The sequence below is a fragment of the Lactuca saligna genome, chromosome 7 (assembly GCF_052625555.1).
Source record: "Lactuca saligna cultivar CGN05327 chromosome 7, ASM5262555v1, whole genome shotgun sequence".
Lineage (NCBI taxonomy): Eukaryota > Viridiplantae > Streptophyta > Magnoliopsida > Asterales > Asteraceae > Lactuca > Lactuca saligna.
In genome coordinates, this window is record NC_136423.1 from 49,210,059 (window position 1) to 49,225,336 (window position 15,278).

At 33.0% G+C, this 15,278-nt stretch overlaps 1 protein-coding gene and 1 long non-coding RNA gene across 2 annotated transcripts; both read left to right on the plus strand.

The window, feature by feature from the left end:
* The first annotated feature begins 7,954 nt into the window (after positions 1 to 7,954).
* On the plus strand, positions 7,955 to 9,868 carry LOC145005827 (uncharacterized). The gene is made up of 5 exons (XM_078964945.1): positions 7,955 to 8,496; positions 8,824 to 8,962; positions 9,047 to 9,258; positions 9,338 to 9,511; positions 9,609 to 9,868. Exons 1-5 carry the CDS (start codon positions 8,293 to 8,295, stop codon positions 9,693 to 9,695), a joined length of 816 nt encoding a protein of 271 aa, XP_078821071.1. The 5' UTR covers positions 7,955 to 8,292; the 3' UTR covers positions 9,696 to 9,868.
* Positions 9,869 to 10,631: 763 nt separating this feature from the next.
* LOC145006206 (uncharacterized) lies at positions 10,632 to 11,806 on the plus strand. The gene is made up of 3 exons (XR_013662834.1): positions 10,632 to 10,986; positions 11,088 to 11,294; positions 11,379 to 11,806. It is a non-coding gene; the product is annotated as an uncharacterized LOC145006206 (long non-coding RNA).
* The last annotated feature ends 3,472 nt before the right edge of the window (positions 11,807 to 15,278 follow it).

Consider the following 15,278-nt stretch of genomic DNA (forward strand, 5'->3'; position numbering starts at 1 on the left):
ACGATCCGCATATCTCTGAATACATTGCATGTGGGTCATGATGGACTCTCCATCCTTCGTCTTGGTCGTGATGAGTTTTGTGAATATTTGTACATCTCTTTATTCGCTCTTTGATGGTACTTTTCCATCAAGTCCTCGAACATCTCTTAAGGCCAATAGTCTTTGTAGAACCACTACAGTTCAAGAGTCATAGTGGCAACCACGATGCATGACACTTTGGTCACATCTTTGATATGGGCCTTATGCTCAATAATTTATTTGGGAGTTGATCTGGACTCATCGATCTTGTACAACTCCTTATCGAGGATGTACTCCTTGTCCTCAAACCGCAAGCCCATTCAGATGTTCCGGATCCAATCACTGAAATTGGACCCATCGAATGTCACCTTGGCACAGATGCTTAAGAGCGAGAATGAGTTGGAGGATTTGTGGTTTGAGAAGCCAAAAACGTTGTTTGAAGAAGACATCTGCAAAAGAAGAAGGATAAGTTTTGACAAGGCCAAAAAAGACCGATTTTGTTTATACTTTAATAAAATCAGAGTATCTCTTTTAATAAAAACGTTTTAGAATTTGTTCCCAGAAAAACATGATAATTTCATTATTAAAGCATTTCTGGAGAAATGTATTTTTATTCATTTTAAAATATTTGGGATGTCATCGTTAATATAGAAACATAAACATAAACAATTTTTATTCATTTTAAAAGATTTGGGATGTCATCGTCAATACAGAAATATAAACATAAACAAAACTTACATTCATTATTACTAGTGATTTATACCTCCTTAATCTCTTAGTGTAATGTGACTTCATATCAACACTTGTGATATAAATAAACTGAGTGGGTCAGGTTGGGAAACCTGGTGAGTACATAGGGTTTTCAACCCACAATAAATAAGTCTATTAACTTTATCAAACCAAACAAACCCGATTACTCGTTCTCGTTATACTCACTTTACGTCCCTAAAACATCTAACACAAGGGACCTAGTCTAAGGACTTTCATCGGGGTGACAACACATGCTTCAGGGGTTCCTCAGCAATTCATGTCAAATAAGGCAACCATGTGGGGGATTGAGTACTGCTGGTGAGCACACAGTTTAAATAAACACCTACAGGTTACGAGTAGTTGCGAGCCTACTAGCGTTCCACTGGACTGTCTAGAATAGTCCATGGTTGTCATCTATACTCCACTAGATGACCAGATCAATAATATCATCTATAACGAGGCCGCTCATTATTTTATTTGGTCACATAGCAACTATTACATCTACCCATGTTTTACCCAACACATTTTGTAGATATAAAATACATATACAATTTAAATCATTTAAAACATGTATAAAATCGTTCATCCAGCATAGATAGCAAGTATACAAATAATATGCACACACAACACGTAATTTATATATAATACTTCATATCTATGTGTAAGATGAAATATGGTGATACTAAAGTTTAGGAAATATGGTTATACATATAATATCCACCACAAAAGGATCAATAAGACTATTCGTCATGATTTACTAAAGTTTAGGAAATATGGTTATACTTAATAGATAAGTATAATTCTGAAACATTAAAAAAGTTTCGATGTATGGCAGAAGGAATGGAAAGAATCAAATTTAGTAGAAAGATAAAAGTTTCTCAAATCTGAAAAGACGTGAGAATACTTTAATATCATGTTTTATGATCATCTGAATGATTGTGAGACCATATCACAATTCGTCCTCTGGGGACATCTTAGTGCATTCTTATGGCTAAGAAGAGGAGTCATGAATTATTGAAATGGTTAAATCAAGAAGGTGATACATACTTCGTTCCAAAACAATTCTTAAAGTCATACTCCAAGATTGTAATTTGAGTGACATGTCTTAAAGAAGGTTTATAACACTTGTAAAATGTAAGAGTAAAATGTTTTCTACTCTTGTACATTTGCAATTGGTAAGTTGTGATGTTTTGGATAAAACAAAGACCAACTAAGACCAATTGTGTGAAGTGTTTATGTTGATAAGAATCCGTACTCACTCTTGAATATTTGTTTGGTTGTCAAGGAATGGTTCTTGACAAAGAGAAAATTATATGTCAAGAGGACAGTGGGAGTATTAAAGGTCTTGAAAGTTTCAAGAGCTAATCAAGGATAAAACCTATAGTTTGTCGCTAGCACATGACTTGAGGTTTGTAACCTATCGTGTTGACATAATTCTTGTTTCTGTGCCTATTCTAGTAAAGTTGAGTATGTATATGAGTCCTGTGAGTTCTCAATTGTGTGCATAACAACTTGGAAGTAATGGTGGGCCCTTGTACTGCAAAGAGGCAAGAAATCAAGGTTGAAAAAGTTCAATTGATATGAGTTTAAGTTTGTCACTAACCTTGTCTTGTGGTTATGGTTTTGATAAATTCATATGGATAGGAACACATACACCAAAAAATCTAAGTGTCATAAAGTTTCTTTCCGATTCATAAAAATGATGGTGAGGAAACGCTTTCACTAAATCGATTTTAAGTAGATAGCAATTGTGATATTTGCATTCTCAAAGTCATTAGTGGAGTGTGTGTGGTTAAACGTCACACAAACATGGACTTATGAGAAATGACAAAAAGGTCTAAACATTATGATTACGACATCCCTCTTCATAATTGTTTAGACACACATGTGAACTATCTAAGGAAAGATGTATGAGTCTGAGTAGCTTAGATAAAGTTTGTCGAAGCATCTCGTATCAGAAGTCTGAACTTTGGTGATGAAAGTCAATAAAGTATTGATTTCTAGAAGTCAATTTTTGAGTATGTGTCAAAGCTAGTGGGAGCATAATTATTATGCTAGTGGGAGCATAATGAATTTTGTGTTATAATTAAGGGAGAGAAGATTATACTTCATTTTAATCCTAAAAGTTTAGTTTGAGATTTTAATCATCTTTAGTCAAGAATATATATATATATATATATATATATATATATATATATATATATATATATATATATATATATATATATATGAATTTTATGTTGGAATGGTTCAACATGAGGGAACTCTATATATATTGCATTCTCAAATTTCGATTATGATTACGACATCCCTCTTCATAGTCAGTTTTTGAAAACATGGCAAATAAAATATTGTAGCAAAAGACTGATCTAGTATCAAGTCTTTATGTGAGACATCATGAATCGTGTCCCATATGCTTCGAGTATAGGATAGATCACATGTGCTACAATATCTATCTGTTCTAAATTTTCCAAAAATGCCTAGAGCGTTAAGAGGAAAAAAGTAATAGAAACGGATATGACTGAAATGATTAAGCAATTGTTGAGAACAATCTGAGATTTACCTAAGATTGGTTTCTCATGGACAGTTGGAAGTATGATGTTAAATTTTGGAAAGGGCCATATTGACATATTCTGAAAAGAGGTAGATCTTGTTCAGAAGTGATGTTCAAAATGAGAATATGGAAATGTTTTCCATACTGGGAGTTAGATTTTAAGAATCTATGAGAAAGTTAGAAACTTTTATGCAAGAAGGATATTCAAAGGAATGTACTTTGAATGTGAGACTTCGTTTGCATGGAATTGATCTCCACTGGAATACTTTGTAATGTCTATTGCCAGGTCTTTGTGAATTTTGTGCATAGTCATTGCAAGAGGATCAATGCATATGAGTTTAAAATCTAACAGATTACAGTAAATGACAATAATTTGATATTCTTACATTTACGGTAAGGATTTGGGATTGTGAAATAAGCATCATTGGAATCATGTTCAATTGATCTACTTCACAAAGTAAGGATCATAGACAAACATAGTTTGCATACGTGGAGTATGGCATGACTATTGTTTAGAAAAACATAGTGTACATGCTTGGAGCATGGGAAACCTATTGTTCTAATTCAGGTGTTAAGTTGATAAATGGAAACAGAATAATGTGTAATCAATATGGTGATGAATAAAAGGTGTTTTATTCATATTCATAAGTGCTGAGACCATATTAGATTCAATTAGTCTTGTGTTTCACTTTGCATGTTTTGACTTCCATAATAACTAGGTTATTCTTTTCGAATGACTAAGTTATTCAAACTTCCACATTCAGTCATACGTCGGAAGTAGGTATGAATTAAGACTGTCATGAATTGGGCTTGTAGATGACTAAAGGTGTTTAGCCTTAGAAATGCTTGCTACAACATTCATGAGTGCTCATAAGTTCGGAGTATTGGAATAAACCCACGCTCACTTGCATTACTTCATGGAATTTATCTCGAGTGAACGTGAGAGGGTAATATCTTATAAGTCTTCAAACCTAGAGATATGACTTGTTGCCTATGAGTTGGTTATACATTGATTGTACGTAAACGCATTGGTAACTCGATGTTATAAAACGTGCCTTTGTGTATAATTCAACAAGTAGAAGAACAAGCATATGAGTCAAAATTTATTTGTTCAATCTTGGATTAGAAGCGATATTTGGGCCCCTCGATGATTTTGTGTTAACCCATGTACTTGGCCCGGTCAGAACTAAGTTGATGTGTTCAATTAAGTTCTATGTCAAACAAATCAGAAATCGAGAAACAAACTGCTGGACAATAAGTAAGACATTGTTCCATGTATTTGTCCGACTGATATCTAGAACAGAGGATTATATGATCACTTATCTAAAATAGCACTTCATAGTTCAACAAATTCTTGAGAGATACGATTGTCGATTGGTTCCTAAAGTCATATATGCAAATATAGTTATTAGACTTATCCAAGTGGGAGATTGTTGGACAAGAAAATGGGCCATACCTACCGGTGTACTACTATTTAAGGTTAAAAATATTGGGCCCTTGGTGGAGATGGGCTCTGTTTCATGAGCACCTCTTGAACTTGCCTTGGGCCTGACCTGATTTTGATAACGAAATCAGTTTACCAATCAGCAAATTCAATTTATGGTGATAAAAATGAATTGTGGTATTTATCCTATTCCAAAATAGGTTGAAAATTCGAGAAATTAGCAAACAGCTGAGCCAACTCGTCGAGTCAGGGCATGGACTCATCGAGTTCATCCAACTCGTCAAGTTCATCATAGAACTTGTCGAGTTTGTTGAACAGAAAACGATTTCTGTTTTGAATTTGATTTGGACAGTTCACTATTGCATCATATATAGTAGAAAAACATCCTAGGCTCTAATACCACTGACGGGTTTTGAGCATAACAACATCCTATGTGATCATGCAACCCTAATTGCTTTGGATTTAAGTTTTTCACTAGTTATACATGTAAATAGAAATTCCAAAGCAATAACCCTAATACTAGCATATAATTTTCGAGATCTATATGAAAACTAGGGTTAGAACATTACCTTGTTTGTTATCTCGTAATAACAAGAATTCCACGAATGATCTTGACTCTTGAAAGCTCTAGAGTCTCAAGTGTTTCACCTCTAATGGAGTCACAAACACCAATAGCAAAGGATGAGTGTGTGTGTGTGTGTGTGTGAGAGAGAGAGAGAGAGAGAGGGTAGAACACTATGATTTTTGGCTAGGGTTTCTCTTAGAATGCATAGGCTGAAAATCATATGCCAAGGGGGTCTTTATATTGCTATGACTGCTAGGGTTTTCATGTGGAAACCCTAATCCTTGCTTAGGCTCCAAGCAGCCCATGGACATCCCTTCTGGAAGACCTTGGAAGATTTCTATAGGGCCTCCATGTAAAAATCCGCCCACCCCATTCCAAGGGAGTCCAGCAGCCCATTTTGCAACTATCAATGATTTGCAAAACTAGTCCCCGCATTTTTAATCAACTCCTTTAATCTCAAAATTAATACCAAGCTAATTTCTGATTAAATACTCATTAAATAATATGATTTCTAATTAATATATTATTCTTATAATATATTAATAAATCATTAAATAAGTTTTTTCTCCAAAAGTCATCCTATCAAGTTGCTATGGTGAAGGCAACCCAAAAGCACTATGCTACTATCAAATCAAGTTCTTACTAATTATAGTTATGGGCTTCGACACCTAATCTAACACAAACGTTTCTACATTGATGTTCACGTTGTAAGGTTTCCTTTCTCACGTCATGGCCATTTATTAATTGGGGTTTTACATCTTTAAATTGATTAAAAACATAAAAATATCGAATACTTGGATTAGGTTGTACACATCATTTCTCATGCCTATGTTCCTAGCATGCACACTATGTCTTTCCTTGGTCGTCCCTTTTGTGATCAGATCGACTAGTTTATCCTCTAATGATACTCAATTCACAACTAGATCTCCATCCTCAACTCTATCTCTAATGTAGTGGAATTTCATCTTTATGTGCCTTGACCTTCCATGATCTCTAAGTTCTTTAGTCAAAACGACTACACCTTTGTTATCATAGAATATCTCTAATAGATCTTTGTTACTCGAAAGAACTCTAAGGCCACCTATGAAGTTTTTGATCCATGTAGCTTCCTTGGACGCTTCACTTGCAGCAATATATTATAACTCACATGTAGAGTCTACCGCCGTCTCCTATTTGGAACTTTTCCAGGTCACCATACCACCATTCAAACTGAATACCTATCTAGACTGTGACTTTGAATCATCTCTATCTGTTTGGAAACTTGCATCAATATATCCCTTCATAACAGGCTCTTGTTCACTACCATATATATTCACCATGTCTTTCGTATTTCTCAAATACCTAAGAATATTCTTGACAACCATCTAATGACTTCGTCTAGGATTTTCCTAATATCAACTTACCATGCTCAAAGCGTGCGATACATCAGGACAAGTACATGACATAGTGTACATGATCAATCCTATAGTTGAAACATATGGGATATGACTTGTTTTGTCATATTCATTATTAGAACTAGGACATTAAGACTTGCTCAATTTAACGTTGTGGCACATTCGAACATTTCATTTCTTGGAATTTTCCGTATTGAATCCATTCAATACCTTATCCACATATGTACTTTGATTGATTCCTATTAAATGCTTCGATCAATCTTTATAGATTCTTATACACAATATGTATATATATATATATATATATATATATATATATATATATATATATATATATATATATATATATATATATATGTCGCTTCCCCTAGGTCCTTCATAACAAAACATTTTCCAAGCCAAGCTTTTACATTTTACCACTTAAGACAATTGTTTCATATAAGTAGTATGTCATCTACATACAACACTAGGAACACAACGACACTCCCACTAGCTTTGACATATATGCATGACTCATCTGGACTTCTCGAAAAACCAAACTCTTTGACTTTTCTCATAGAAGCACAAATTCCAACTTCACAATGCTTGTTTAAGTCCATAGATAGAAATTTCAAGCTTAAAAACTCTATTAAGATACTTAGCATGTACCCTTCAGTTTGTGTTTTGTACACATCCTCTAAAAATAATAATGATTTATGTATTATAAACAATTTATCCATCATTATTTTATAATTAACTATTAACTATAGGTAAAAATGTAAATTATTATATAATTACGAGTTAATTATATGTAAAAATATAAAATTATTATGTAACCATTAGGTATTCAGTAAAAAATTAAAATTCAATTATTAAGGAAGATGACTAAATTGAAAATGAATATGAATAAATGAATATTTTTTTTAAACGATAAATACAAATATGTAATCTACTCTAAAAATAACACCTAATTTTACGTATTTTTATTTATGTTCACGACGAGACTTAAACCCCCGATCTCAACAAAAAAGTATCACATTATACCTTTGTGCAAAAAGACAAAAGATATTTTATAAAAAATAATACAAAGGATCATTGTATGCAATTTGGTAAAGCAAACCCATATTTGACAACAGTCGGTTAAGTGTACGGCTGTTACACAGATTACCTCAAGCTTCCAATTATAAAACAACACGTTTCAGTAAACTATTGCCTATAATAAAAGACATACATAACCTTCACGTCACTTTAACCCAACGCCTAGGGGAACCAGAAGTGGATTGAATATCGAAATTCGATAAAAAGCCAAACCCCTTCCTTGTATGCTTTGCGATCTAGGGAAATCGATACTTATTTTTCGATTGGATGATCAACAAAACTCGAATTCGATCGAATTAGTGAAGAAGCAATTTGGATCGAGGATCAGAAGCCTAGTTTTTTGATGTCTGATTGAAGTGATAAAGAGGGCGGAACCCTAATTATTGAAATTATTGGGGCTTTTGTATTTGATTGAATTGAATTGCTGTATGAAAGATATAGGGGGGAGAAGGCGATCATAGAAAACAAAAAACAGAGCTGCACACACAACATGTCTGCGGTGGTGTGCGGGAAAAGATCATCTTTCTTCGAGGATCATACCGTACCTTCTTCATCATCGGCGTCGCCTCCTGCTTCTAAAAGAATCCGTTGCTTTTCTTCTTCGTCCCCTGTGCAATTTTCCTCAGCGACTCCATCGTCGCGGTTTTTCGCACTCGATCGTCTCATCGCGCTGTTCCCTGACATGGATAAGCAGGTTAGTTACTTGTTTATCGGTTCCTTATTGGTATTCATTCGTTTCTCCTTTCAGAAGGAAGCATCTAGCTTATATAGTTTTATCTTTCTTGTTTCATCCCAAATCTTGTGTTTCTTTCTCTAAGTAGAAAGATTTCCTGTTGCTGTTTGTGTAACATTCATTGATTGTCAACATAGTAGAAACATATGTTTGTACTTATACTTACTAGTTATATAAATATACCTTGGAGCCAACTTTTTGCAATGGAAGCCTATCTAAAATTGCTTTTTCTCTAGATTGAGCATACCAGATACTGACAATCAGAACCACATATACAATCTATTTCAGCTTCTTGAAAGAACTCTGAACGAATGTGGTGATGACATTGAAACTGCAATCAAAAGTCTTACCGAGCTACGTTTAGTTTCTGTTGAACAAGCTGCCTCTGCTGTTGGAAAGGAATCCGAGTATCAAATTCATCCCAATGGTGTGTCCTTATGTTCTTTCTATCTTCTCTCTTTTAGGCATCTCTAACACTTCTTATTCTACTGTGTATGTATTGATGTTTTAGCTAATGGCGTTACAAATGGTGAAGCTGTTGTGGAGAATTCATCACCTCAAAAACCACCTGTAGATGGTGCAGATTGGGTTGATCTTTTTGTGAGAGAAATGGTGAGTGCTTCCAACATTGATGATGCTCGAATTCGTGCTTCAAGAGCTCTTGAATTGTTGGAGAAATCTATATGTGAACGTGTTACATCTGAGGCTCATGGTCTTCAACAGGTGTGTTAACTTTAACTTTGTTTATTTGTAAAATTCTAGGGTTTGATAATTGAATGATGATGATTTTGTTTACATGTAGGAAAATATGATGATGAAGGAACAACTTCAAGCCCTAATTCAAGAAAACTCTCTGTTGAAAAGAGCTGTTGCAATTCAACATGAAAGACAAAAGGAATTTGAAGATAGGGGGCAAGAGTTGCATAATCTAAAGCAAATGGTATCTCAATACCAAGAACAACTTAGAACTCTTGAGGTTTTTTTTTTTTTTTTTTTTTTTTTCATTATTTAAAAAAGAAAAACAAAATTTTACTTAATTTATAATTGATTATGAATTTATGATTGATTGTCAGGTCAACAACTATTCTTTGACCATGCATCTGAAGCAGGCTCAGCAAGGCAGCTCAATTCCAGGGCGATTTCACCCTGATGTTTTTTAATTAATATGGTGAGAGATTTATATTTATACTCTTGAATTTTACTTGGTATTATATAATATATAAAGCCTAATTATCCAAGGCTTATATAATATATACATTGTTTCATATTTTCAGACTTGGATTATTGTATTGTTGTACAACAAAATATATCGCTTTCATGGCTTTTTCGTCTACTTATTGAAGATTTTATTTGCTATCTGAATTCTGATTGGTTAATTGGAACAAAATGGGAACATGATGACTAGAAAAATAATTAACTCTCAAATGATAAGTGTGTATTATGAACATAATAACATATAATTATGGTTTTTGAAATTACTATTTTCAAAATTGTAATATAAAAAATATGTACTATTACAAAGTAAAATAGTTTGAAGTATAGATTTTCGAATGTCTGTTTTTTTTTTTTTTTTGAAGCGACTCTTTATATATGGTGATTTTTTTTCACAAGTTTCTCTTATTGACTTATAAAATTATTATATTTTGTTTTTTTGAAGTATATGTTTGAAAATCAGAAAAATGCATTTTCGAAAATATGTGAAGCGATTACATCTTTGAAATCAGTTTGCATAAATAGAAGTACATTGGATTTGAAATCTTATTGCATAAAAGGAAGTATGTTGCATGTTCGATAAAATAGACATAAATTTAGAAAACAAAATTGTAAGAATGGTCAATGTGATATGTCAAAAAATACTACCTTGGGCCAAACGGGTTTGGACTAGAACAAATAGTCCAAAATTTTTCATTTTGTTGCGTTATTGGTCCAAAACAGTTTTAAAATTCTAAAAATGATGAATTTGCCCTTTTTCATTTGGTTTTTCTTTTCTTTTTGTTATTTAATTATTTTCTAACAAAAAAATATAAAAAATAAAAGGAAATCTCTCTCTCTCTCTCTCTCTCTCTCTCTCTCTCTTTGTTATTTAATTATTTTCATTTTTTATTTATTTATTTAAATTCTTTAATATTTAAAAGAAAAATAAAAAATACCTCTCTCTCTCTCTCTCTCTCTCTCTCTCTCTCTCTCTCTCTCTCTCTCTCTCACCAGAAAAATCCAACAACTTTAGCTCAACCTCTCGCCTTCCTTCCATTTTAATGGAAAACTAACCTAATAACCACCAAATCGCTGCCATGGCCAGCTGAAGCAAGCCTCCGATCGCAAACAGGATTGTTGGCACTGTCAGCAAAGAAGAAGAACCAACGACTACCACCATTTTCCCTTCTGTATTCATCTCTTTTCAACCCTCAAGCAGCTTCCAGTCGTTCTTCCTTATTCCTCCATCGATCTTAGGTAACCATTTTTCTTTTCTATTCAGAACATACCATTTTCATCTTCTTTGGATGTGATCCCAAGTTCCTTTTTAGTGTGTGTAATTAACCCAGATCTCAAAGTTTGATTATGGAGTAGGTTCTGTAGGTGCCACCTCTGATACCAGTGATGGTTATGAATCACCATTAGGGGCAAGATCAGTTTTCAACTTAGCTTCTTCCAAGATCAGTTTGCAACCCAATTTAACTCCTTATCGGAAAGATCTAGCCTCGTTTCCCCCAATTTCCTTTAATTCATGCTCAAGCAAGTCGATTCATCAACGATAAAAGGTATCTTATCAGATTCAAGCCTTAATCCTTCTGTTCAAGTTCCGATTTTGGATCCCAAATTTGATGCTTCATCAACAATATTAGGTATCTTATCGGATTCATCAACCCCTTTCAAATATGTTCATCGATGATGTGGTTCAGATGGTGCTAGAAAGCAAGCTCCAGCAAGGGTTAGATCAAAAAAAGCGAACCTTGAAACACCAACAATGTTAGATCGACGACAAGAATTTCACACTAGAAATCAGACCCCACCCCCTTCACTTCTCAAAATCCAATTGACAAACACAGTCACCCAAAGTCGAACCCTCCTTCTCCTTCTTCTGAACTCGATCACAGTTCTCTTTTTTCTCCTTTCTGAATTGATCGTAGCTCCTTATTTTATCTATTTTCTTCTTTCTTTTTTCATTGGCAACTGTTAGGAATGGTGATAATTGAGGAATAAGGGAGGTATTGGGTGATTGAAGGTGGCGTTAGGCGGTGGTGTTTGTATGGGTGGTATAGGGTGATGAATAGCAGAGAGAGAGGGGGGGGGGGGGGGGAGAGAGAGAGAGAGAGAGATTTTCTTTTATTTTTTTTATATTTTTTTAGTTAGAAAATAATTAAATAACAAAAAGAAAAGAAAAAACAAATGGAAAGGGCAAATTCGTCAATTTTAGAATTTTTAAACTGTTTTGGACCAAAAACGCAGCAAAATGAAAACTTTTGGACTATTTGTGCTAGTCCAAACTCGTTTGACCCAAATCAGCATTTTTGGACATACCACATGGATCATTCTTGCAATTTTGTCAATTTAGAAATACTCTTATTATTATATTTTATCTTTTTAGCCAACCCATTTAGTCAATCTTTTAGATGAAATTGTGTTGGTAAATAGTAACTAACCTTTCACGTGAAGAATTGTTGAACAAAAAAGATATTTATTAGGGAAGAGGTTGTCATTTCCTTCCGATCCATTCAGAGTCCTAATGTCATATCAGAATCGGATTAGTTTTTCTATCTCCTCTCTCTTACGACCCTTCCAACCTATAATATATGATGGTTTTGTCTTTTCCAACCTATTCAATTATTCGCAACATTATTTTTTCTATTTAATTAAATTAAAACATATAAAATATAACAAAACATAACATTTTTTTTTATCGTGACATGCATCAAAATCAAAACCAATAAGATAAAACACAACATTATCTAATAAAATTAGAAATGTCAATAAATTCATTTTCATTATACAGGTTATCAACCCACATCCATCAAAATAAAAAAGTGGGAATGAATATTTTATTTGGTAAACCGGTTAAAGTGAAGTAATCGTAAGAGTATCGGAGAGTATCGAATCTAGATAACTAGATGTAATATCAAATTAAATTGGTGTCATCTTATGTATCACATTATCAATGATGTTACAAAATGAGGAAATGATTTTCATGTTATAACTAGATAAGTAGATGTAATATCAAATTAAATTGGTATCATCTTATGTATCACATTATCAATGATGTTACAAAGTGAGGAAATGATTTTCATGTTATAACTAGATAATTAGATGTAATATCAAATTAAATTGGTATCATCTTATGTATCACATTATCAATGATGTTACAAAGTGACTAAATGATTTTTATGTTATAACTAGATAACTAGATATAGTATCAAATTAAATTGGTGTCCTTTTATGTATCATATTATCAATGATGTTACAAAGTGAGGAAATGATTTTCATGTTATAACAAGATGTAACTCTAATTTTTTTCAATGTCAGTATTTTTTTTTTCAAGTTTGTTTGTTTGTTTTCTTTTTCTTTTTTTTTTTTTTTTTTTTACTTTTTTTGTTTGTCTTTTTTAAATTAAATAAATGAAATGCATTTTTATAAAATATAATATTTAAAAAACAAAAAAAAAGACATAATATTTAAAAACTAAAATTAAGATTACAATAACATAGCATTTAAATTACATAACATTCAAATTGAAAAAAAACATTACAATAAAAAATATTTTATTTTTTCTAAACAACGTTTATTTGTTATTGTTATCGTGGAAGATATAATCTGCTAAGTCCTTTCAAAATTATTTGTGTTTATTTGCATCCTGAATGTCAACAACTTTATGTAAATACTCTGGTGTTCCTTGTTGAAATTGAACGTGTCTGGGCTCCGTTAGGTGTAATTTTTTGTCATTTATCTTCTACTTCCATGCTATGTATTATGATACATACATACATGATATATCGTAGAGTTTCTAAGTCAATGGTCGTGTTGCTTGTTCAACTATGTGCCATTTCGCCTTTAGCACCCCAAAAACACGTTCTACATCCTTAGGTGCTCCTTGTATTCTCTTGAAAAACTTGTCACTTTCTTCAACCAGGCGTCAAAATGCATTCATGAATGTGGAATATTGGGGATATATTCCATCTGTAAGGTAATACCTATATTTTTATTCGCTTCCATTCACTATGAAAGGAGCATCCGTGGCCTTTCTATTGAAAAGATCGTCGAATATTGGCGACTGATCAAGAAGGTTGACGTCGTTGTTGGAACCCGCAACCCCAAAAAATGCATGCCAAATCTATAAATCTTGAGAAACAATAGTCTCTAAAACCAATGAAGGCAATCCGTGATAACCACTTGCATATTCCCCTTTTTATGCTATTGGACAAATTTTCCATTTCCAGTGTGTGCAATCAATGCTTCCAATAATTCCAGGAAACCCATGGCGTTCTTCATGCCCCACATACAATTCTTTCAAATCATGCAATGAAGGTTTCCACAAATATATGTCTCCAAATGTTTCAACAACACCTCTTGATAATGTATACAAACTCTCCCTTGTTGTTCTTTCGGACACTCTCATATAGTCATCCATCGTATCGGGTGACTCCCCCATAACCATCAAACGAATGGCCGCTGATTTGCACAAAAGTACCTACTAATTTTAAATTTATTTCCTAACTAACTTAACTAACCAATATGAAACTAGGCAATGTACCTAGTCGGATTTTAGTGTAGTTTAAGTAAGTTGGGGTCGAACACAGGGAACATATTTAATTAGCTAAAATAATTATTCTAAATTAATCTAAAATCAAACAATAATTAAAAAGGTTTTTATCTAATTTTGCGAGTTTAGATGAGCTTAATTTATCAACAACTATTCAATCAAATTATAAAAACACTTCTGTTAGTTCGAATCCACCTTCCCTTAATGGTTTAATTATTATTTATGACAATTCTCGTTGGTTACCAATTAAAATATTATTAGCAATTCAATTCCAAATTAACTAATGTTGAATTAATTCATGTAGATCTATGCATAGTCACACATAACTTAACACATAATTAACTATTAAGTAGAATTGGAGCTATGTAACATTAAGTTAACAAACACAATTATGTTCATAGTATGAGTTCTCTAGCACAACAAAATTCAATACGTCAATTACTTATCTAAGATTGGTTTAATCTTAGCTCTAATAATCTAATGTTCACTAAATTACTAGGTATTCAAATTCATGCAAATTAATGGTCACTAACTACACAAAATAAGAGTTCAAAGCAATCTAGCATCAAATTAAGCATGCCAGGTATAATCAATCAAACACAATACATTAACCAACAAGAAAAGTCTAAGTTATTATAAACAAACCATGAGTTCCAGCTTCTTCTAGCTAACAGAAGCAGCTAGATTTAGCTACTCATACTAATAAATAAATACAAACAAGTCATAATAAAAAACATTGTAAAGTACCACAATTAGAAAGTAATTATGAACTTCTTCTTCCTTGGTATTCAAACCAATTTCCTGGCCTTTGAACCTTCTGAATATCGACTTCTGGAAACCTTTTTTCACCACCCAACCCCTTAAATTCGTAGAAATCAAGGGTATTTATAGTTGTCATGAGATTACATTCCACATCATGGAACAGAGGAGCTCCACGTCGTGGACCTGGAGGAATCCTTATCGGGCAAAGATTTCGACTTTATGTATGCTC

Bases quoted from the DNA above. Each gene is read 5' to 3' on its own strand.
- LOC145005827 (XM_078964945.1), top strand. From the start codon at position 8,293: ATGTCTGCGGTGGTGTGCGGGAAAAGATCATCTTTCTTCGAGGATCAT. The intron at 8,963-9,046 runs GTGTGTCCTTAT...TTGATGTTTTAG, and splicing joins GTATCAAATTCATCCCAATG to CTAATGGCGTTACAAATGGT. The intron at 9,259-9,337 runs GTGTGTTAACTT...GTTTACATGTAG, and splicing joins AGGCTCATGGTCTTCAACAG to GAAAATATGATGATGAAGGA.